The following is a 26,109-nucleotide window of genomic DNA, read 5'->3' on the forward strand; positions in this document are numbered from 1 at the left end:
CCTTCCTGTTTTTTTAGTGAATGCTCCTGCATCAAAAGAGGAATTTGCTGATTCTTTCAACTAAGGATGAGGGCCAAGAAGTTAAAACCAAAGAGGGCAAAGGTATCTGGCTAGCATGCGGTCATCTCTGCATAACGCTGACCTCTGAGCCCTCACCCCATTCCTCTACCTCTCACAGTCTGTGAAAACTAGAGGAGCATAAGAGCCCCATTTAGGAGTATAGAAAGAAAGGCAGAACTCTTTTCTCAGGAAGATTAGTGGCTGTCCCTTTGGAGTAGGCTTTTGGATAGAGCAAGTAGTAGGGAGGAGGGCGTTGGTTTTTTTTCTTTCTCTGGGACATTTTTCTCTGCCAAGGGGGCCATGACCTGCTCCAGAGCGCCCTCCAGAGAAACACGACTAGGTGCCTGAGCAGCATCTGAAATGCAGCAGTGATAGCCATGATTAACATGCTACTCTTTATCTCAAAGGCACACTCTACTCCGAGCAGCAGTCATTATACAAGATTTCTCTTCTTCATCCATCAGCCTTATATTAAGAAGGAGCAGCATACGTATACAATCAGGGCCCACATTGTTGTGAGTAAACTCAAGATGAAGGGCTGAATGGTGCGCTGTGGTGCACCACCACGGATACAAACAGCTATGAGTAACAACACAGAAACTACAACATGCTTTTATGCTAAATGACATTAGTAATTGTCATGAAAGTCATGTCTGTAAACTGGCCAACCATCTACTATGTATGCATATAGAGGCTTTGCAGTCACGTGGTTTTATCACGTGATTTTGTGTTATGCCGCCATCTTGGCGGTCAACTAGTCAGCTCGTTCCTACGTGTTTGTATGGATTGTCTGATTTCTGCGCTACGTTTTCACCGATTTCTTCCGAATTATGGCTGATTTGCTATCCAACGAAGTTAGGCATTTGGATGAAGACTCCAAGAATCGTCACAGAGAGAAGTTGAACCTTGTTGGCACAACGGATCCGTACCTTTTACCGAGAAGCATGCTAAAATCGCCCGAGCATTTTGCAACAGCCGACCTGCCTGAACGCTCATATCCAGATATTTATAATTACCTCGTCGATTTGTTTTGTAATGGCATTTCATAACTTGACATATTAAAAAACTGAATAGAGTGAAATCATTCAGATACTGTACCTGTCTGTTCAAGTTGCTACCATTTTTATTATTTGTTTATTTTTGCATGATGCCACATCTGATTGGCTTGAAAACTTAACCAATAAATATAATTCAATATTTACATTGATAACGTTTTCAAGCATCATGAAAAAATAAACACAAAATAAAAACGGGGGGGTGAACTGAAGAAATCATCCCATTCCCTGCCTTGCTGCTCTTGCTGCCTTTCTAAAAATGCACCCAGCATTTTCAACAATCATATTTGTATCATCCCATATTGTATTATTTCACATTTTGTGAAACAAATCAGGGGTGAATAGTTTGTTTACATACCTGATATGAAGTCCTCATTGCATATCCTTGTGTAAATCGTAGGTTTCCATCGTTCACGACGAATATCCGCGATCCATTTATCACGTTTTTTCATGTTCGCCGGAAATCTATAGAAGCTAAGATTTGGTTTATCGCCTCGTCTATTGCTACATCCAACAGCACAGCAGGTATCCGGCATTTTTAAGCTCAAATAGCAGCAGATATAACAAGAAAGCGTGTGTGAGTCGTTGACCGGCACTGAAAAGTTGACCGCCATGATGGCCGCCAAGCTAATGTGGGTAGCTTGATGACGTCAGCTGCAAAGCCTCTATATACACCGCTTGGGCGGTAACCAGTGAATCAATCTGCACCAATGGCCTGGTACGGACTGAGACTATAATAAGACTATAAAACAAGTCATACAAGTCTACAATTGAAACAGACCTCAAAGGTAACTAACAGTGCTCACGGTAGCACACATGATTCAGAATTTGTTGTTAAGTATGGAAGTAGAGGCATGTTTTTCACAGTTTTCCCTTTAGAAATGGTTTGATCTTTTACTGTCCTGGAAGCAGGCACCTTATCTGAACACATGTTACACTGACATAGTTAAGGCTCAGGTTAATGCAGGCTTGTAAATCCTGGGGCTTTGGAGTCAGGTTGCAAGTGACAAGCCTGTGGAAGCAAGCCCTGTAGCTATGGGAAAGATGCAGGCTGTCTCACCAAATGCGGGGGCCCATTTAGAACCATTAACAAGGCTTTAAGTAAGCAGTTTGATTCTTATCTTACAGACTGTGGCTAACCTGCACTTTTTGTACTTGCAACTCAAAGCTCTCTCTTTCCTGTACTATACAGTATATATATTTGTCCCAACACACATTCTTCCTTAGAGGCCACATATATACATACATTGTAGTACAACGCGTCTTAACGCTCCAAGACAAAGAATGGTTCAAAAAGATCAAAGCGGCTCTCCTTAAACCTAAAGGATTGCAAATGCGGAAAAAAACAGAATGGATTTGAGTGTGTTTATAAGATTTTAATGTTTCAGTTGTTTATTATTTCATTTCTTGGAGACTTTAATGTAGTCTCTGTGGTTTGGATATTCCCAAACACAACTAACCTAAATAAATAGAGCCTCTTTAAGAACAATGTTTGCCATCTTAAAAAGGATTCTTGATGTATACACATTTGCCCTATTTTTCTTTGCTTATGCATGCTTAAAAACTGGATCATATAATGAATAAACTAAACGACAACAAAAGCAGAGCAAGTGTCTAAGGACAATCAAATGTTCCATTTTTTCATTTTCCCCCCCGAGTGTTTAAGTCAGCTAGATGATGGTATGAATGATTTGCTCCTGCAGTAGCCCTCAGATGATGTCTCTGTGGGTTTTCAAAGTCTACAAGTTGAGTCCACCACCAGAATTTAGTAATTTATAACATGGGTACCTCAGAGGCATGAACGAGGTCCCGTGACCTCGTTAAGCCCGCTTTTCGTCATATATTTGCTAATGAAAACAAGAGCGCTCCTCTTTTTATGTTTATTTTGTGACTTTGACCCAACATGCACCCTCTGTGTTACGTCACATCCCCAAATAGTTGTTGATAAGTTGGCATTACTATTTGTCTGTGGTGCGATGTCAACCCCTATAGAGCTAAATGACGTGGTCATATCTATAAATAATTGATCTCAAGCTAGTTAGATATTTTCTTTGCTGACTTGAGAATACTTGTAGACCCTTTGTGGACGTGCCAGGGTGGGTGCACTGAAACGTCCTAGTTTCAACCCCACATCCCTCAACAATTAATGCTCATGGCTCATCTTGTAGCAGGCCACCAAGTTCATCATTAAGAACAAAAAATCGCTAATACCACAATATCGTATGACATCTTGTTTGCATTTCAAAGGCCCTTCCTTTTTCTCTGACTTTATCCGAGGCCTCTGATACACCATGTCGTCCAGTGCTATGCCAGCCTTTTTTAGTAATTCATGAAATGTACACTCGGGAGGTGAGAACAAGGTCTTTGGACCTCATTATAGCATTTTTTCATCATCTCCTCTCTGACATCCCCAAATGATGCAGCCCCCATCTTTTTTCATGTATCACCCAATTGCTTATGCGAGTCATCGTGTTTTACATTATGCACAGTGGAACATGACCCTACAGCAAATAGAAACTACATCTAAAATATGCGTGTGTGAAGGAAATGCAGTCCAACAGTCTGATTTTGCAACTATTATCAGACCAAAAAAATTGGAGTTTGCAGTTTTTAAACTAAAGGCTTAATAGAAATGGAATTTTAGATAACTGTTGTACCTCTGGAGGTGGGGGAGGGCTTCTTTGGAATTTCTGAGAAGCTGCTTCCATCCAAACCAGTCCCTTTGCACTCCTTCTTCTCAGTGGCAGCTGGAGCTGATGTCTCCATGCTGCACTTTTAATGTTCGACAATCTGGACAGAGGGAAACACAATTCTGGTTGGTTCTCGAATGTGGAAGAAATAATACATTTTATATTTACAGATGTAAACACTGGTAGTGTAATGTTACATGCTGTTTCCTTTCATGCAGATGACACGGGTTTGATTCCCAGCCTCGTCCCAAGTAGAGGAAAAAAAAACAGTGTGGGTTGCATTCAATGTCAAAACTATGCCAAACAAATCAGGCTAGTAACTCCCCGTGGCAACGGGACAAGCTGAAAGTTGTAACATAAATGTGGCAGTAATATTGTAACTTGGGGAGCGCATCCTATTAGTATCTTATTTAAAATTCACTTTTACACATTACCTGCATATGTGTTATCTGCATAAATTAGTGATAACGTTTTTTCTGTTTTTCTTACATAATTGAGAAAGCAAGAGCAAATATAATTCAATGTTTACATGGTTATTTCATTATGGTTGTCGACATATTTATTCTGTCAGTGTAAATAATGTCAGGTCAACCCCTAAACACACACGGGTTTCTCAGTTTGATGTAATGAGTTCACAGTGCTCGCTCTGTTCCAATTGTAAATGTGAGTGGCCCTTAGTGCTGAGGTTTTAGCCACACACTGTGTCAATACCTCCTCATGTGTGTATGAATGGACTGCTGACGTGGCAACGTGCCACTTGTTTGACTTGGTAGGATCATTCTCTGCTGAGGACAAACATGACTCGGTCCAGTCCTGTGAGTAAAGCAATCCACACACTCATGCAAACTGGTGGTCATCATTCATTTTCAGACTCTTGTGCGAAAATGTCCGCACACTTTGACACATTGTTGTTAAAGCCAGAATATTTCAATGAGGCGTGCTATGGAATTGAACAAAATAAAGAAATGAATACATATAAAGTACTAAATATGTAGTTATTTTTTTTATGGATCAAATCTGTTTGTTTTGTTTGGTTTGTGCTCACAGCAAATGTATAAAATACAAATAACCAATCATATAATGTCAATCCCTTCTTTTATGGATTACAAGAACGTAAACAACAGGAAGTTTAGATGTACAGACAAGCGAGTGGAGCAGCAAAATCATATAAAATAGAGTATAACTGGTCTTTGTAGCAACCACGGCAGCCGGTAGCCGTGTGCAGTAAAGAATGTGGCTTTTTTTTTTTTTTTACTTAAGTCGTGCTGTTTTCACATGAACTATCACGGCACCAAGGGCTGTTGAGTTCCAGAAGCACAAAGACGCACACCAAGTCGACCCACAGTTTTCCACGGATGCCAGTCTGTCACGTTCTGATGTGGTCACTCACACTTTTCACATTCTTTCAAGGCTTTCTATTGATGAAACATGGACAACAACCAGATTGGGGCATGTTTGTGGCCCTGGCAGTGTGGAGTCAAACTCTTATGCTGGGCCAAGCTCCAGAGTCGGCGTCAGCACAGGATAGCACATATATACGTTGCTCAATAACTGTTTGGCAGTATTCATTTCTGTCAACAACTAATTCACTCATCTACATTCCTGACCCACTACAGACCATCTCCAAGTTTTGATACACCCTACTTCATACCTTCAAGTTTAGTGAAATTCACCACTGTTTACTACGGCTATTTAGGTTTCTCATCCACATCTTGACTGCATAGGCAAACACTTTGACAAATTAAAATGGTGGGCATCCACGACAATACAGACCTGTCATGTTTGCTTGTTGTATTTCACCCGGTTCGTCCACGGATGGTTAATATAGTCCAAATGTAGCCTTAATTTAATACTGTTGGGTCAGCCTTTATTAACAATGGATACAGTAATCTGGAAAATAATGTTTGGAGATTCTATCACATGAAGTTTCAAAACATGACTGAAATGCATGTCCGTACACAACCACAATGTATCAAACAACCAACATATACTAAATATTCATGATGTACTTTATGTTACATATGGTATAATTACCATGAAAGTTGATCAACGAAGCAATTAGGTTCCAATATGAGGGTCTGCTCAAATGTAACCATTGACTGATTGTGTCAACATGCTAGCCTAAAATTATATTTGACCTCTTTAAGGGTGTATGAATGTTAAAGAAAAAAATTACAATACAAATACTGGTTCTGGGTTAGAAAATAGTAAAAGTAGCTGCACTGTAGCTTCAGAATCTAGTCGATCTTTTATGACGTGTGTGTGTGTGTGTGTGTGTGTGTGTGTGTGTGTGTGTGTGTGTGTGTGTGTGTGTGTGTGTGTGTGTGTGTGTGTGTGTGTGTGTGTGTGTGCGTGTGTGTGTGTGTGTGCGTGTTCATGCGTACGTGTGTGTGCGTGAGCAGTCATGTCTGTGATCCTTCAGAGGTGCCAGTCACCTGTCACGGAGCCAACGTAAGCCGATTAAAGGTCAGCAACTAACAGGTTCACACTGCATCTGTTTCTTTTTTTTTCCTGCTGCCAAAAAGTCCCGGAACCAGCTAGTGAATTATTTTGTTTCAACTAAAACAATTCAGCCCCTCTGACTTATTTTTTTCTACTTTATGATACAATTTAATTTTGGGAGGGAAGCCTCTTCATGATTTTTTCAAGCAGCCTCTCAAAAAGGCCAAATAACAAACAACGTTCCCATAACAGTTGGTATCTACAGAATATATCTTAATTTTGTTGGGCTCTGAATATTTTACCAACTTAAGAGCAAAAAGAGGAAATAAACACACAATGTTTTTCCTACAATTAGCTGAGATGTTTATGAGTCTACACTGTAGAAAGTCTAAAGTGAAGTCTAAAAAGTGCAGTGGGACACCATGGAAAAATATTTAACAGGGTTGAAAAGATCGGCGGAGAGAGACGGAGATAAGAGAATTGAGAGTCACACGAAAGCTAAGACAAGGAAATATGACGAAGCGTACGTAGCGCTCGGCTTCAGTGTGACTACGATGGGAGACGAGGAAAGACCGGTGTGTTTACTGTGCCTTACAATGTTGGCAGCGGACAGTATGAAGCCAAATAAATTAAGGCAGCACTTATAAAGTCATTGCACCCCAATCACGCTGATAAGATGCTTGAGGTTTTTCAGCGAAAACGGGCTGAATATTGCCAACAATCATCCCACTTTGTGAATGCTACTTCAGTCAATCAGCAAGCACTGCAAGCATCATATAAAGCAGCGTACCAAATTGCTCAGTGCAAGAAAAAAACACACCATTGCAGAAGAGCTGACTACCTGCAGCCGTGGATATGGTCTCCGTCATGCTGCCTCATTTTGAGCACAAATTGTTTTATTCATTTTTGTTTTGTAGGTTAAAATGTTTTATATATTGTGCTCCTGAGTTAATGTTGCTGATTACTTTGAATTGAATATTATTTATTGCTGTTATCTAATTTAATATTCTGTATGTTTATTATTATTTTATTGTATTTTTTGCAGCATAAAATGGCAGTTGGTCAAGAATGTTTATAGTTTAAATAATTATAATTTATAATTCTATTATTTATTTTAATTTCAGGCAAAGTGATGCACTTTGAATCTGTTCTTTTACAGACTAAAAAACAATGTTATTAATAAAGTTACTCTTTATTGTAAGTTGATCTTTCTTTTTTATTTCTTTTTGGTTTCTTTAATGTTAATAACATGGGGTGCGCGAAATGTTTTCTTCTCCCTAGGGGGGGCATCACAGAAAATGATTGAGAAGCACTGGTCTACAGCAAGTAGTCTAATATCCATTTTATCCATTCATTTCCAACACCGCTTATCCTGTTCAGGGTTACGGGGGTTTGGAGCCGATCTCAGCTGCCATCAAGCAAAAGGCTGACGGCAGCCTGAACTGTTCTCCAGTGAGTCGCAGGGCACAGTAGTCTAATTCTAATGTGTATAATTTGTTATTTAAAGTCAGTATGATTAGTCCCCCATATTCCCTGTGTCACAGGCTAGTGCCATGCCACCAGCAATGACAGGTAAGCCCAGCTCTGACGGCCTGGTACAGGTGTCAAAAAAACAACAACAATTGGACAGGTGGCAGAGGCCAAAAAATAAGGGGACAGTTCTTTTCTTATTTTCTGGTTGGCTGGCCAGCACAAAGCGGCACAAACAGAGCCCACATGCCACCGGTGGCAAATTTTGTCCTACAGTATTTACCATATTGGCCCGAATATACCGTAATTTTCGGACTAAAAGTCGCTCCGGAATATAGGTCGCATTAGCCATACAATGCACAATAACGTGAAAAAAAACATATATAAGTCGCTCCGGAGCATAAGTCGCATTTTGGGGGGAAATTTATTCGACAAAATCCAACACCAAGAACAGACATGAACGAGCAACAACAGGCTAAACGATAGGTATGCTAACGTGACATAAACACAAACGAAGAGATGAAAACGGGCCTGACGTAACATTCAGAGTTATTAAAAAAACTATTACATAAATAACACGTTTATAAAACCAGCTGTGTCACTCCAATTCATTAAATCCATCGATCGTCCTCTGTCAACAATGGGTGCGCGCCGCTGACGGCGCTTGCACTTCAAAATATTCCACAGGGCCATATAACGATATATAAATTAGATATCAAATAACTATTATATCAGCAATAATATTATCAAACCATCTGTGCACTCTAAATCATTAAATCCATCGATCAAATTCCTCGTCCTTTGTCAACAACGCCGCGCGTGCGCCCTGACATCAGCCTCGTCGTTATTCCACAGATCTAGTACGTGTATAACTAGATTGTAGCGTTAACAAAGTACAAGGAAAGACGTGGGTTTGGTAAACGGCTCTTTATTTAACAAAACAAACTTCCAGGCGTGTGGCGGCGTGGACTTCTAGCCACGGAGGTGGAAGAGAGCTCCATAGAATAGGACCGGGCGTGCGTAAAAGCCATGACCAAGCCCCATCCACCGTCCCCGGACAGCCACCCGACCGAGCGCCGGCCCCCGACTTCTATCCACGGAGGTGAAAGAGAGCTCCGTAGAGTAGGACGGGCGTGCGTAAAAGCCATAATAGTTTTTCAAACCTTCTGTGTCACTCCAAATCCTTAAATCCTTCAAACTCTTCGTCCTCCGTGTCACTTAGAAACAAAGCCGCTAATGATGCCGGTAGTACGTGTGGCCCTTCGTCATCTTCGTCATCCCGTGATCAATCTTTGTCCTTTTTGTAAACAACCGCCGCGCCACGCCGCGTCGCGTCGCGCTGCTGACGTCACTTGAAATTCAAATTACAGTAATCCCTTGCTACATCGCGGTTCGTTTATCGCGGTTTCACTTTCTTTTTTTTTTTGGAAAATCTTTGAAAAAAAACACATATAAGTCGCTCCTTATTTTAAGTCGCCCCTCCACCCAAACTATGAAAAAACCCGCGACTTATAGTCCGAAAATTACAGTAGTAAGTAAGTAAGTATATAGTATAATAATAATAAAACGACCATGATTATAAGACGACCCCCTCTTTTTCAAGACTCAAGTTTGAAGAAAGACTATTTGAACACCAAATTTAATTTTTATACAGAAAATGATTACATCTGAAACAAATGGATTATAACAATATATTTGAGAGAAAAAGCATGTTATTTTATATATTTTATATTATAATGTCTAGACCCCGAATGTAAGACGACCCCCACTTTCTCAGTCTTATTTCAATGCAAAAAACATCGTCTTATATTCAGGCCAACACGGTAGTTATTTTTCCTGGTCCTGCACCACAGCCACAAACTTGAGAAACATTAAAGGAAACATTAAAAAGTGCAATAGGGTTTGATTACTCTGACAATAAACCTAAGAATGAGAAAAAACAATGCAAGGCCAAAACATTATTTGAGGCTTATTGTTTTATTTTAACTGCAAATGTCAATATGATAGAATATCCAAAGATGAAAGTCTAAAACTTGCAATTTAACCTCTTTGTGTTTATCTACATTCCGTTGTTTAATATATGGGTATTTGACTAAGAAATTGGGAACATTCACTATTATTAAAATGAGTTCAATGATGAATTGTATGTATTTTTACTAGGAATGTTTTAAGGTGTATTCAGACCAGAAAAGTCTTTTAGTCCGCTTGTTTGGTCCGGACCAAAAGCGGACTTAATTTTTTTCCTTTGGTGCGGTTTCTATTCAGACTGTACATTTTGCAAGCGAAGTATGTTTTGTAAACACACCCACGCTTGTGACAATCTGTGCTCCCATTGGACAGCAATGATCAGGGCGGCACACAGAGCACAGACCCGGAAATGGAGGAAAACGTGAGTCCTAAGCACTGCATTCCTGCTCTGCATATTTATGCTGTTGGGTTGGATCTACGCTGTTTGTATTCACACCTGAAGCGAACTGCACCAGAGTTCGTTTGGAAGTGAACCGAGACCACTTTAAAAAGTGTGTCTGGGTCCGTTTCTTTAATCCGCACCAGGATTCGTTTGCATGTAGTCACACCTGCACAAAGGGTCCGGACCAGCGTTACAATCGAACCCTGGACCAAACAGTCAGGTCTGAATACAACCTTAGTTTCAGTGCTTATGATTATCGTGTTGCCCGGAGGAGCTGCCATTGCAGAGGTCCTGTAGTCTATCTGCCTATTGCTGATGTCATGTTCTTAAATCACAAAAGAGATTGAATGAGCAATGCCACTTGGTCACAAGCCATCTTTCCTCAATTGCTTCAAGATTGAATTATTTGATTGATTTCTACCAATCAATGAATCAATTATGACTATTGGAATGGTTACATTTTACAGCTGCGGTTTTATATATCATGAGTAATGAATCAATTTGGTTGTCAGTGAGATTCATTCCAATTCCACTGGAACACAGCGAGAGCGGTAATGCTCTTAGTATGTCATCTCCCTAAGTGGTCGATACAATGTCAAGCCCCCCCCCCCAAAAAAAAGGAAATTCACTGGCGTGGATATGAGAAAGCCAGCTTGACTCACTGTCAGGTAATTTACAATTCATAAACCCCTTCTAACATTTGATTATTTATAGAGGATTGTCATCTCTATTTTTTTTCTTTCCACTTTTTGTTTGCTTTCTTTTCACTTCCTACCACCTTTGCCTGAGACTAGTGTCAAAACATGCTGTGTTTTCTTAGAGTCTCGTTCAGTTTCAAGTGTTCCTCTCTACTACCGTTCACCAACTCACCTTTCACCAACACTGAAAGGAATGAAAACACAGATCAAAAGAGGCGCTCTCATTTTGAAGATATCCAGGCTTCTTACTTTCTTCCTGCCTATCTTTCAGTCAGTGCGATCCACATGCTGGTAGACTCTTTCCTGACAGCACACACAAACACATTTCATCTTACACACGCACTCGCTAACTGCTGCTACACAGTCTGCTCAATTGGCAAACACAGGAGATGAATAGCAAAGGTCTAGCACCTGCAGACCTCCCCACTCAGGTTTCTGAAGGTGACAAGTATGCAGGTTATCAAAACAAAATCCAAAAGCCAAAACAAAGCTATATTTTGCTTTGTTTTACATAGTTTTATGTCTTTATCATATTGGCTTCTACTCAAACTGAAGAATGAGAAGCACTTATGTCCTCTGTTGCAAAACGGACTTTACGGTTTTTTTTGTGTGTTTTAATTGAGCTTTTTCATTAATTGCTGATTTAATTGAGGTTTTAAAGCACATTGTTTCCGATTAATGATAATGCAAAGAATTGACTGCACTTTGTATTATAGAATTGACTGCACTTTGTATTATTCAAACTTTTTTCGATGGGTCAAACATTCCAAGCTCCCTAGCACCCGTTCAAATGGATTAGTCATGATAAGCCATTGCAATTTACCTTTGAATAAGACTCACTGCATCTATGGTTTACGTTTGATCAACCTTCAGCTTGGTTAAGGAGTGTTTTGGTCATGACTGAAAGAACCCAGTGTCAGCTGTTGGTATGTGACAACCCACGAAATGGACGATAGACTCGTTCTTTTGCAAGCCAAGCTACTCACAGGAGGGTTGCTGATAGCGAATAATAGCTTTAGACAGCTCTCAAATGGTCCTTTCACATCAAACTTCACAGCCTATGAACTGAGACATTTTCTGGGTTACACTTAAATGTGAAAAAGGAATGCCTCGAATGCCTCAACCGACACATGTAATTTACAGGCAGACAGGTGTCAATACTATTGAGTAGAGCCCTGAACAAGTATTTTTCAAGATCCGGTTCCTACCCGAGGCCCTGATACTCAATACTGTGTACATCAGGAAATCTGACCAGACGTACTATCTAACTTTTAAAGCTGTTACCAAAGATTTTAGTAGCTGTTTACTTGCATTAAATTTGGTACGTATCATTGTCACCAACATATGTAATTTATGTATTTTTTTAAAAATATTCTCTTTTCTGATGATCAAATGTAGCAGTAACAGGGTTCTCTGAATTAGGTCTCATACATCTGCCAGACTGCCACACAGCCTTATAATTTCCCGGTTCTTCAATCACCGGCTAAATTCCAGATTGAAGGTGTCATTACACAGTAAAAGCAACAGTAGTGCTGAGCAATAACATTTTCAATTTGCTAGTCTCGCTCCGCTTATACCAAGAATATTGATTGATTGATTGATTGATTGATTGATTGATAAATAGACAAACAAACAAATAAATAAATACATACATACATACACACACAAACACACACGCACACACACACACACACACACACACACACACACACACACACACACACACACACACACACACACACACACACACACACACACACACATACATACGTACATACGTACATAAATGAATTCTGCATCACCCACAGTGTATCTTACAAGATTGTTGGTTAGTCAGAATTCAGAATTTTATTTTAATTTAATTTGTTGATTGTGATCTGCCTTGCAATCCTACCCAATACTCTACCATTACCAAGCTCCACATTGCACTGTGATAAAGTTGTCGCCCTTGTATATCTGAATCCACAGTGTTCCTTGTATGTTTTAGACAAAATAGAGCTGTTTATGTATATACCCTCAAATTACTAACTCTGACCAGAATGAATGCCTTGCCTAAAGCTGCATAGTCATTTTATGAAAGCCCTTTAATTTACCTTACATTTGTTCTGTCACTGTGAGCGCTCTTCTCTAACCAAATACTTCCTTCTTTAGTTCATGTTTAATATTTGCCATGACAGTTCTAAGCTGGTAACCAATTTGAAAACCACAATCAAAAACTTTGTTGGAAGGTTTACCACATTGTAAATTGTATTCGAACGGGCTACCAACGTGATTCAACGACACTTATTTTTTTAGCTAAAATTAGTGATTCAAACAGTCCCTCTGTACAGCTATCTCTCCTTGATGACTTATTCATAAATTCTAGAGAATGCAGTGCAATGAGCTGTAGGCTTTACACGATCAGGATTGGAGCCGATCAATGATCAGCAAGTATAAGTGAGTAGGTGTTTTTTGTGGCTGCTTTTAAAACATGCAAAAGAAAAAATAAACAACTAAATACAATAGTTGGAATTATCTTAATGGAGAACAACCTGTAACTCTTGCATGGCAGAATGAAGTTAATTAAAATACTTTGGTTGTATGGTTGTCTTATCCTGTATGTGAAGACGTGGGCATGCATATCTTTGTGGGCAGTGAGAGGTAGTCACATTAGGTGAAAGCTGCATGTATATCTTATTTTGTTTCACAAATATAAATCACACAACTATAAGTACCTTTGTATGTATTTTGTGCTTGTGATGTATGGTTATAATGTGTGCACGTTCAATCATGTTTTATTGTTTGTTTTTGTTGTCGGTTTTTATGATGATGTTTTATTGTTTGTTTTTATGATAGCAAACCTGCCTTAGTACAACGGATGAAATTTAACAACTATGCTAACGCCGGCATATTTATATTGATGTATTTACTGACGTATTGATCAATGTGCATTGTCCTAATCAAATGAATGAATGAATGAATGAATGAATGAATGAATGAATGAATGAATGAATGAATGTGGACAACTGAGTTACACTGAAATATGCATGGAAAAAAGCGATCATACATCAAAACTGTAGATTCTGACGACTGTATGTGGGCTTTGCCCTGTCCTTCTCAAATACTGGGCGCGTGTGTGACTCCACAAAACATATTAATTAGGATACAATGTTCTGCAGAGATGTACTTATTACAATTTTATAGAGAAATTATAAAATATATATTATAGTCCCTGAGGAGAGTTAGGGAGGTGCGAAATATTTTCTTCTTTCGGAGGGGGGGCATTACACAAAATAATTGAGAAGCACTGGCTCAAACCAACATTGAGTGATGTTTCCAAGCAAAAATACACAAACAACAAAAACAGCACCGCATGTGCTATGACAGTGACGACACTGCAATTACGTCTGCAGGAGTGGAGTGCACAATCGACATGTTTTGAGCTTTCGATGACTGGCATAACTAATATCGATTCTCAGACTTATATCATGATATTTTACATTACAGCTAGTCACAAAATGTGCATAAATTGTAAAACATCGGCCCATCCGATTTAGCCAATCAGATGAGTGTAAAGTCCAATGAGCAGGTAATGATGTAATGTAATAGGCATCTAAAACAGCAGCGAAAAGTCCCCCACGGATGAGTTCTCACCCCACCCTTGAGTCTAACCTTTCCTGCAAAGCAATATCCTGTAGTTGATCTCTTTGTCTCCCTGAACCAACTGAAAACAGATGTGTAACTCATAGTATTCTACCGCACAAAGAATGTACAAGGATGCACAGAGATGCAGATGTAAACGATTCTGAATGAAGTCATAAATTTCAGTGATTGATAACCGTTGCCAGTGGAACTAAAAATCATAACTTGGAAATGCCAAAGTGCAGCAGCCGTCAGGAAGCACAATGGCACTGTACACCTGAATAAAACCATTTATGGTTTACCAAGTCAAACAGTCAGTATTATTTTATAAATATTATTTTATTTAAATAGGAGATTAGCTGTGAAGTCCAGGAAAAAACTGAATTCAAGTGTTAAGAAAGAGCTTCCCTCATTCTCAATTACAGTCTGAAACCTTGACGTCGGCATAAAATGTTTGAATTGACGAAATCTTGACTATAGACTTCTTCAATTTATGAGTTAGAAGCTTGTGAATACCGGCAGCACAAGGTGCAGCTTCAAATCATATTCCTAGAATTGCACTTTTACTCCATTGAAACAAATTATAAAGGCATTATTTGTTTATTTTTACTCCATGGTAATTGTGGTCAATACAACTATGATATGAACTTATACTATTTCTCGAGCTGTTCCATATGATACCATCTACTTACATTAATATTGATTTTCTTTTTACAAATTATACAAATTGAATGTCAAATTACGGTATTGCGTGAGAAGTACAAACGTACGTGGCTGCGTTCTGGCACGCGTATACTACATTCAGGTCAAAACATGTCTGACAGGAGAGCCCCAACATGTCAGTCTCTTGACAATGATTTTACACCGAAATTGGCAATAACTTATTGGCAACTGTTGTTGGTGGTCCATGGAAAATAATTGCAGTACATTAACAAAGAGGTGTACTCTTCGAAGAAAGTGCTAAGACCGAATCAAAGTAAACCGAGTTCAAACTGGAGCAGAAAATGCCCTGAGCAAAACTGTATCCACAAATTTGTATGAGGTTTAACAAAGTGAACATGCTCTAAAGCAGGGGTGCCCAAACTTTTTCAGCTCGCGAGCTACTTTTGAAATGACCAAGTCACAAAGATCTACCCACTAAAAAAAGAATATTTTTTTATATATATATGTATATGTCATCGTGAAAAAAAAGTCCTACTTCCATTCCCTATGAAAGTGATACTTCTTACTATGGCCAGCTGCCCCACTCATTTTTATACCCTTTCTTAAGTTTAAGAGAAAAAACAGGGTTCTGACAATTGGAGGGAACTCGCGAGCTAGCGTGTTTGTGTTGTGTTGTTAGCGCTGTAGTTTGTACACGCGTCAAGTGCGAAAAAAAATAAAAACATTTTAATATCACGCGATCGACCAATAGTGCCTTGGCGATCGACCGGTCGATCGCGATCGACGTATTGGGCACCCCTGCTCTAAAGAATGTAACAGCTGACTTAACACTTAAATAACCCTTTGGTTGTGTGTTAACAGTTACATCTGTCACTGGTGCTACATTGCACACTACTGACTCAAGTTTGCTGAAACATTTGGCCCTAGTCATTCATCCTGATTGAGTGTGGTTCACACTCAATCCCAAACTTTCTCAGCTGTTAAAAAACAACAGCAAAATCTTCTTTGTGTAAAAATCTTTTCCAGATGTCAGAAAGCTATATTTTTAGACTGCACGACACCAGACAATTTCTCTCTCATGTATCACTTTAGTACGTACCCTTGTTATTGCAGTGAATTTATCACTCAGTTAGGAATTCTTGTGAGAGCTTTGGCTCAGCTGTTTCCACTCCCAAGTCAGATCTGAGGAGTTTGCTGACAGAGACACTTTAAAGTTTTTGGTATTGTATTGGTGCTCATCTGTGACAACAGTAACTGTGAGGACACCAGGTGAAATCGACAGCAGTCATTTTAACTCGTTTAGACGAGTATCATGCTGAGCTGGCTTAATATACACCAAGATCTTATTTACAACAAAATGAAGAGAATATAGTTTAAAAATACTTTGATCACAGAAATAGTACATGTTAACTTTATTGTCATTGTATGGAAAACTGGTTCACATTCAAAGAGTCACTCTGAACAGATGTGCAAATGTCAAAATATTCACATTAGGTGAAAATGTGATGTTTGATTTGCGTGGACTGTAAGTTCAGGATGTTTTAGTATTTGTTGGTGACAAGTGTACATACAAGCCATCTTGTTGAAAACTCTATTAATCCTTATTACCGTATCGGCCCGAATATAAGACGATGTTTTTTGCATTGAAATAAGACTGAAAAAGTGGGGTTCGTCTTACATTCGGGGTCTAGACATTATACCCATTCACAACGCTAGATGGCGCCAGATATCTTTAAAGTGAATGCTGAACTTCGCAGGCCAAAGCGTACCCCTGTCAGGAAGAATAAAAATAAAAATAGCGGTAGCACGAAGAAGACAAATAAAAAATAGCGGTAAGAAATAATAGAGAAGAAAATAAGAGAAGAGATAACAGAAAATGGAGAAACTGTTAGAAAGGTTCCTATGTTGATGTTAAAATGTTGGACAGTTACGTCACCGTGCCTTAAGTCTCGTGTGTTACCTCAGCTTATCGCGGTTGTTGGAGCTTGTGCGCAGCGGTAAGTTAAAAGTTGCTGGTCTCGACTGAGTGTGTTGCTGTGATCGTGTGCATCTTAGACACAAAGTGAGTACCGTATTTTCCGCCCTAAAAGGCGCACCTAAAAACCTAAAATTTTCTCAAAAGCCGACAGTGCGCCTTATAGGCCAGTGCGCCTTATATATGGATCAACTGATGAATTTGTTGATCCATACTGGTTGTACACAGTGCTCTGCCAAAATGTTTCAGTACGTTTTAGTACGACTAGTAAATTACAAGGTCGCATCGCTTCCCAGCATTACGGCAACTGTAGTCAGGGGGCGTCACCGAATAGCTGTTGTACCCGCGAGGCTATTTCATGTCAAAATAGGCTGCTCTGTTAATGTTTCGAGTAAATCTACTGATCGATATGGAAGGGAAACATAGGTAAGTAGTACCAATGCGTTAGATCGAACTTTAGTCAGTTCCGATCATTTTATAGGAGATCGTTTGAGAAACGCGATTGTTTACACTTTGCTGAGGCTCATGGGAGATTGCGAGCTGAGGCTCGTGAGACTTTGCGGATGGCTAATGCTATTGCGATAGCTGCTATACGTACCAGGCTATTTCATGTCAAAATAGGCTGCTCTGTTAATGTTTCGAGTAAATCTACGGATCGATATGGAAGGGAAACATAGGTAAGTAGTACCAATGCGTTAGATCGAACTTTAGTCAGTTCCGATCATTTTATAGGAGATCGTTTGAGAAACGCGATTGTTTACACTTTGCTGAGGCTCATGGGAGATTGCGAGCTGAGGCTCGTGAGACTTTGCGGATGGCTAATGCTATTGCGATAGCTGCTATACGTACCAGGCTATTTCATGTCAAAATAGGCTGCTCTGTTAATGTTTCGAGTAAATCTACGGATCGATATGGAAGGGAAACATAGGTAAGTAGTACCAATGCGTTAGATCGAACTTTAGTCAGTTCCGATCATTTTATAGGAGATCGTTTGAGAAACGCGATTGTTTACACTTTGCTGAGGCTCATGGGAGATTGCGAGCTGAGGCTCGTGAGACTTTGCGGATGGCTAATGCTATTGCGATAGCTGCTATACGTACCAGGCTATTTCATGTCAAAATAGGCTGCTCTGTTAATGTTTCGAGTAAATCTACGGATCGATATGGAAGGGAAACATAGGTAAGTAGTACCAATGCGTTAGATCGAACTTTAGTCAGTTCCGATCATTTTATAGGAGATCGTTTGAGAAACGCGATTGTTTACACTTTGCTGAGGCTCATGGGAGATTGCGAACTGAGGCTCGTGAGACTTTGCGGATGGGTAATGCTATTGCGATAGCTGCTATACGTACCAGGCTATTTCATGTCAAAATAGGCTGCTCTGTTAATGTTTCGAGTAAATCTACGGATCGATATGGAAGGGAAACATAGGTAAGTAGTACCAATGCGTTAGATCGAACTTTAGTCAGTTCTGATCATTTTATAGGAGATCGTTTGAGAAACGCGATTGTTTACAGAGGGCTCGTTGGTTATTGGCTAGTGGATGCATACCGCAACCCTAGTCAACCTCAGTTTGATGCAGTATAGCTTCTATTTTATGCGCCTTATAATCCGGTGCGCCTTATATATGGACAAAGTTTTAAAATGGGCCGTTCATTGAAGGTGCGCCTTATAACCCGGTGCGCCTTTTAGGGCGGAAAATACGGTATATACATTTCATTGTTACTACTGTCTACTGTTGTGCCGTTTGTCCGATCGCGGTTTGTTTCGTGTGTGCGGCGTTTGATTGTTAGCTTCGGCGCGCTCCTTTACGTTTTCCTCGCATCGTACGAGTAGCCGTTACGCAGCGGCACGGCGGCTAACGGTCGCCTGCAAATGTATTTTGTCGTCTCGATGACTTATGTTTGGTGTGTTGCCGAGAGTATTTCATTTATGGTTATTTTGTAGAGTGGAACCATTACGTCCAGTCAGTTATGTAATGTGTGCTGTCGTGTTGTGTGACGTCAGAGGTTTCTGTCTGTTGCAGAACCACACACCCCACACGCACGCACGCACGCACACACACACACACGCACACACACACACACACACACACACACACACACACTCTTCACACGCTTCATACAATAATCACACACACAAGAATCACATTCACACACCCAAAGACTCACCCATGTACACTACACACACCTGCTCTCACATCCTTACAACCAATATACCCTTTTGCCAGTTTGCCTGTAAGGCCCTATGAGCCACAGTGCCTGTTACTTTTCTGCCAATAATTCAGTAAAGCAATCAAAACTGAACCACATCTTCCCTCCTGTGTACTGACCGACACCCGGGGGCGAAAAGAGCATAACCTTCCGAGCCAACCCCCTATACAGTCCTCAGGCTCCCCAATAATAGCGGTAGCAGTTTGCATTATTTTATTGCAATGTTTTTCCTTATTCAGATTTGCTTCAAGACTACAGTTACAGTTAGACTTCACTTTGATGGTTAATGCAGTTATTGCAATTTTGTTGTTTTATCACAGTAGATTGGTTTAATTACATTTCAAAAACCAGAAGCCATAACATGCTTTTTCTCTCAAATATATTGTTATATTAATTTGTTTCAGATGTACTGTAATTATTTTCTGTATAAAAATGAATTTTGGTGTTCAAAAAGTACTTTTTCAAACTTCAGTCTTGAAAAAGAGGGGGTCGTCTTATAATCAGGGTCGTCTTATATTCGGGCCAATACGGTAATTCAAAGATACAAAAAACTACACATAGTAGCTGGCTTTGACACTTGAATTAGTTGGCAATGTCTAATATGTATTTTGGATCTGGGCTTTCATTTGGTTTGGCTGTAATGTGTAGTTTTATTTTCATTTTTGCAGGATCACAGCTATAATTATTTACTTTAATTCTGATGTTTTTTTTATTCACGGGCCTCTTTTTGCAATTTATTGGGCTAAATCTGGGACCTCAGATAATAATTTTGTGCCATCTTATGTGTAAATGTGCAGCATGACAAAGTTTCTTGATTCATTGAATTAATACGAAATAAGCCGCATAATTTAAAATAAACATAATTTAATTTAGCCTTTTTGCAAGTTAGATTTTTTCTTTTAATAGAGCTGTTTGAAAACAATAAATACACATAAATAAAATAAAGACACCATTCACCTCTGAGCAAAAGACAGCATTTAGGTCTACCATTGTCCATGTTTTCCTTGGAATGTTCTTTGAGATCAATTGTTGTCACTTCGAAGTTGTGCCAGAAATTCTTACATGTGAAACAACAGAGATAAATCTGCATGTAACATTCATTCAACATCTCCCAATGAAGTTCTAGCCTCACATAAGCAAATCTCATTTGCCTCGAAGCAGGGAGACAAGATGATAACTCCAGCACAGTCATGTTTTTAGGATGGAAGCTAAAGTCTGAGGACTTGGTCGCTAAAGACAACCACATGTCTACTGTATATCCAAGTGTAACTATAGCTCTCTCATCTCTAGTCTCGAGCATCCATCCAAGAGGCGTCTGTGGCCTGGCACGTCATCAGTAAAAATTAGAATATAGTCTCTCCCAACATATAGGAGATCAGCTCCTAAGGCTGCATTCTGGCTGTTTCAATGAAAGGCCTCAGTATAAATCATAACTCATCCATATGGTTGCATTTTGTTGTCAAACACTTATGGAAAGGCCCAAGTCTCTTCTACTGCATCAGATTAAGCCCGTGGAATATGTTGGAGGCGCCACACAATAGTGTGTTTGTGTGTGACTAATATGTACACATCACACATGAACCGATTTCATTCGAGAATATTCCCACATCAGACATCGACTAGGGCTCGGCGATATGACAGAAAAGTACATCACGATATAAGTATTTCATATAGGCCGATAGATATTGATTTTTTAATTCATGATTGACAAATAAGGCTAACTTTTCCTCATTTGATCATTGATTTATTTTATTTTAACATATAATACAACACAACTATGAAAAAGTCAAATAAATTGGTCAATATAAACAAATTCCTTGCCAACAACAAATATCACAAAAATATCTAGCACTACGTATATTCAAGCTCAGTGGCCTAGTGGTAGAGTGTCCTCCCTGAGACTGGAAGGTTGTGGGTTCAAACCCTGGCCGGGTCATACCAAAGACTATAAAAATGGGGCCCATTGCCTCCCTGCTTGGCACTCAGCATTAAGGGTTGGAATTGGGGGGTTAGATCACCAAATGATTCCCGAGCGCGGCACCGCTGCTGCTCACTGCTCCCCTCTCCCCCAGGGGATGGATCAAAATCACATGGGGATGGGTTAAATGCAGAGGACAAATTTCACCACACCCAGATGTGTGTGTGACGATCATTGGGACTTTAACATATTGCATATCGCATGTTTTTCCAATATCATGCAACCCTAATTTGTACGTAAAATATGAACTGTGAGGACAATGCAAAGTCTGGCCGGTGTGTAATGAATGTTCTATGCTGTCAGTGTAAGACTAACATTAGCAGAGTAGAGCCACAGTGACTAACAAGACCGTCTAACCATGAAGCTACCAAAATGATGCAACTTTGTGGGAGAAAATGACTAACAAGTTCACTTAATTAGTAGATGGTAAACTATTAATTCACATCCAACAGATTATGAAAAAAAGGGCGGTTAGAACCAGTCTGCTAACCAGAATTCAACTCATGTTATAAATTCAACAACATATTTATGTTCCATGACATCAAGCTTTCTTGTTTGCTTTTATTGAGCAAATGCTTCTTTTTAACTTGCGGGAGCAAAAGAATTGAGAAATAAAATCTGAACAATACATATAAATGTTATTGATTAGATTTACCACCTATTTCGAAAGAGGACAAGGACCTAAGAACACTTTCCATTGTCCATTGTCCGAAGAGTTAATCTTGTGTTGAGATAATGAAATGTGTCTTACCATCCCCCTTTCACGAACTACCTGACCTCCCATGACCTGGGCAGGATTTCCCCAAAAGACTTTTAGGGCTGCAGTCATCATTGTTCCTTTGTAAGCCAATAGACAATGATGAGGTTGCTGATGAAATTGCGTTAATTCAACACGCAAGGACAGAGAGTTTGCGCAAAGTTTGGTCAGTACCTGCGGTTCAGACCCTTTTAGTTTATTGTGATGACACAATGCTTTATATGCTGTATAAAAAAAACAAAAAAAAAAACGTTATCGTCATGACATTTTTCCTGATTACCTTTTTGTGGTGGTTTTGAATTAAGTACACAAATTAACTTGTCAAATGCACACTACCCTTCAGTTAGAGACAATGTATTCCAAGGACCTTTTTTCACCCATTATTGCTATTTTCCTGGCAGTGGTACAATGCTGTCGGATCTCAGTTTCTCTTCCGGGGCTGGAGTGCTCTCTCATCGCTGCTCTAGGGTAATGAGGTGGAAGTAGGAGAGGGTTAAATGTGTTCAACCTCACTCTCTACCTCAAGTCTCCCCATCCAGGATATGATGGGTGTCTATTTAACTTCACACTTGAGGAAGAATGAGAAGCACTTCTTGAGGAGAGTGAAACAACAGGCGCTAAAACAAGCAAGGGTTGTCCATTGCTGTCCACATGCCAAAAGCAAAGGGGACAGAATTCAGTGAAGTGCTCTACAGATGAATGTCAGCAACGATCTCCTGCTCACTCTTCCACTTTCCTCCCTAGCTTAACTCCAGACTTAAGAGTGTGATGGATTCTTCTTGTCACTCTCCTTGTGGTCATCCCAGGCTCGTTGGTTTGCTCCTGTACATGTATATACATGTGGTGCTCCGTCTTGTCTATACTGTATTTTAAACTCATAAAATGTTTACTCACTATGTGGCTTTAGTTTTTCTCAATGAATGATGATGAAAGATTCTCAATGAATGTTTTATATCAGTAATCATGGTTTGTAAAAATGAAACTGTAGCTCACAAATGCCCAAATGTTCGATTTTCACACAAAGGCGCTTCCTAATTAGCTTGTGCTCTGAATATAGAATTCAGCCAGTTGCATTAACCTTCAAGGCAATAACTAATGTTTAAACTTTTGTAATTTAAATAAATAAAGGAAACTAGAGAAACGATTCTATACCAAATTTTTCCACCCTACAACTACTAAAAAAAAACGAACAACAGACGTTACCTCTGTAAAACTGAAGTTGGAGGGAAAAAGGTGCAAATGACCTGCATTTCTATGCGTAAAATGTCACTGCAAATAATTTTACAACAAACCACGGAGGCCTCAACAACTCCACATGAGCTGTATTTTTTTGCAATGGTCACTGAATGGCTTCATTGGTAGAGCACCGTGACTTAACTCAATGAGGTAAGTAGAAGATAGACATGGGTTGGGTTTGAACGCCTTCTCCTTCCTTCTCCTTTTGAGGTCACTCAGCAGGAGTGGGTGGTTGTAGTAAAAGAGGGTGCTCCTCCCCCACCTAGAGTCACATAGTGTTCACCCGCTCCTCTAACCCTCCTCTCTATCCCTGTACGCTAGACTTCATCGGTATTTGCTTTAAAAAAAAGTGGTTCCGCCTCCTCTCACTTGTCTTCAACGGGCACATAGGCTCATAATAAGCCAAGCCTCCATACCTTTTTCCCCAAAAATAGACAAGAAAATGGAGTTGATCAATACAGCGTGATATGTGTAAAGCACTGATGTGTGAAAATAGGGGCTACGGCAACATACAGTACATACACATCCAATCCACACGCGCACGCACACACACACGCACGCACACACACACACACACACACACACACACACACACACACACACACACACACACGCACACACACCTAAAAAGGCTGGCCTGCAAAGATGAAAGTGACATGACCACTATAGGCCTCTGAACGCTGCAGAGCAGAGCCCCCAAACTGAGACTGAATGAGCTGAATAGGCTCAGCCATTCTTTACTCCTTTCACTCCCAGTAGGCTTTAACTGCTGGAACTCTTCATTCCTCACAATAGGCAAATGCACTAAAACTCTTTTTTTCACTCATGCAAATCACCTCGGCCCTGACTAGGGATGTCATCGTGTGAAGTGGAAAACACACATTCTCTTGATTTAAAAAAAGTTGATCGCATATAAGTTATGTAATGGTAGGTTACGTTTTTTTAATTGCATTTTCATTGACTGTTTATTTAATTATTATTACTAGTATTAGCTGGAAATGTTGTGCCAAAGCTGGTTTTCTTGAGGGGAATGGTACAGCTGAGTGTGGAAAACAGTAAAAAAAAATTTTTTTTCAGAAACTATTTCCAAACTTTATGAGAAATGTCTTGAGAACACAAGGAAAGTATTTTCAGTACGATGTAGCCAATCGTGTTCAGATGGTTTCTTTATATGTGAGCAGTCTGATTGAAACCCATATGTTAAATGCCTTAAAATACATTTTAAATGTTAAATAACTTGACATTTACATTTAGATAAAAACTGAAAGCCATAAGCCCAAAGATGAGTTTGAAGATCATTAAGCAGTGTCTAAGAGATAATAGTAAAGCCAACAGCAAATATAAGGTGCTAAAGGGGCCCACAAAGACGTCAAGTGTTTGTTGACTGCTCAGGCTGAAGAGCAAACAGTAAACTTTGAATCTTTCAACAATAAGTAAGTACATATCCTACAGCTCTGTGATGCAGTACGTGTTGCTGCTACTGCATTCCCCACACACTGATGTTTATTTATTTTTGGCTTAGTAGCGTTGAGATTAGGGACTGTGATAATGTTATTACTCTTATTCTTTTTCATGCCAACTTACTAAAAAACTTTGAATGACACTTCTTCTTTTAGGAGGCTTTAATATTATAACTTATAGATGATGAAAACTTGCAGTAAACTTTCACGTTTGAGTGGAAACAAGTGTAACAGTTTTCATTTTTGTAATTTAAATTACACTACATGCGGGCATTGGCGCCGACATTTCTGATCACATCTCTTCTCATATGGATCAAGTTGCAAACGAAATGTTTATGGGATTCCGGTGTCAGATAAGTTCAAAGTGCAAAAAAAAAAAGATGTGAAGCTGCATTCCCCATCTGCCGTCGAAACAAAAAAGAACGAGTATTATGGTGTATAGAGTGTATGAGGATGGCACCTAGCAGCAGAACACTTTCTAACTATTTGAAATGTGAATACATGCACAAAAGACGTAATCGCGACAAAAGAAAGCAACGTGAAAGTGACTTGTTCAAGATATGCTGCTGTCAGCATCACTACAAACTTTTCCTTACCTCCACCGTCGTTATCTTTTCACTTCGAAGCTGTTGCTCTCCCTCTTCTTTTTGTCCGATGTTAACTTTTGACTGTCCGATTGCTCCGGGAATCCAGTCCCACAGCTGAAAGAATAAACACGGCGCTAACTGGCGTCTTCGAGTGTGACGCCAAACTCCATGTACAAAGTTTCGGAGAAGTTTTTAACCGCAGCAAAAATGTGCAGCCTTCCTCAAAGCGGAACAGAAGAAGTCGCGTTCAACTTTTTCTTCCAAGCCATCCTCTCCCCTCATCAAAAAGATGCACTCGCTCTTTGCTCCTTTCCGCCAACAGTCGCGCGAGTTTTGGTCAAAGTTAGCAGGAGCAAAATTAACTTAGATGGGGTTTTGCGGACAGTTGCTGCGAGGACATGCGGTGGTGTTGAGATCATCAGGGCTGCTGATCTGTTTTCAATCCGACCCCCTTCGCTCCCTCCGCTTCGGCTACCTCCTCCTTCTCCTCTTCCTCCTGCTCCTCTTCTCCTCTCCCTCCCCATGCTCCCTGGTGAGTTGGGACATTTGCTGCACCAGATGGGCCGGGCTAATTCAACCAAGCAGTTGCAGACTTGACAAGGAACGAGTTAGATAAAGTTACATATTGTTCAATTTTTTAAAAGCGCCTCGCTTGGTTACATCAGAAATTGCAAAGTAGACACTAAATGCACGTTGTAAAATAATTCCAATCCAATTATCACTGATATTGAAATGGTTGCTGACAGTATACAGTATACATACATATATATACACACACATACATACACGCACGCG

At 39.8% G+C, this 26,109-nt stretch overlaps 1 protein-coding gene across 3 annotated transcripts in view; it reads right to left on the minus strand.

The window, feature by feature from the left end:
* The window catches only part of gli2a (GLI family zinc finger 2a), a 98,243-nt gene extending 72,401 nt beyond the window's left edge, over positions 1 to 25,842 (minus strand). Inside the window, exons 1-3 of one of the 3 annotated variants that reach the window (XM_037239335.1) lie at positions 5,579 to 6,045; positions 4,517 to 4,618; positions 3,773 to 3,905 (exon numbers count right to left, since the gene is read on the minus strand). In XM_037239335.1, coding sequence (XP_037095230.1) covers positions 3,773 to 3,881 — 109 coding nt within the window. In that variant the 5' untranslated portion in view covers positions 3,882 to 3,905; positions 4,517 to 4,618; positions 5,579 to 6,045. Of the gene's footprint in view, positions 1 to 3,772; positions 3,906 to 4,516; positions 6,046 to 25,323 lie in introns of those variants that run through there. The other 2 variants (XM_037239334.1, XM_037239333.1) reach the window with 2 other exon arrangements.
* Positions 25,843 to 26,109: the final 267 nt, after the last annotated feature.

This window comes from Syngnathus acus, chromosome 21 (assembly GCF_901709675.1).
Source record: "Syngnathus acus chromosome 21, fSynAcu1.2, whole genome shotgun sequence".
Taxonomy (NCBI): Eukaryota; Metazoa; Chordata; class Actinopteri; order Syngnathiformes; family Syngnathidae; genus Syngnathus; species Syngnathus acus.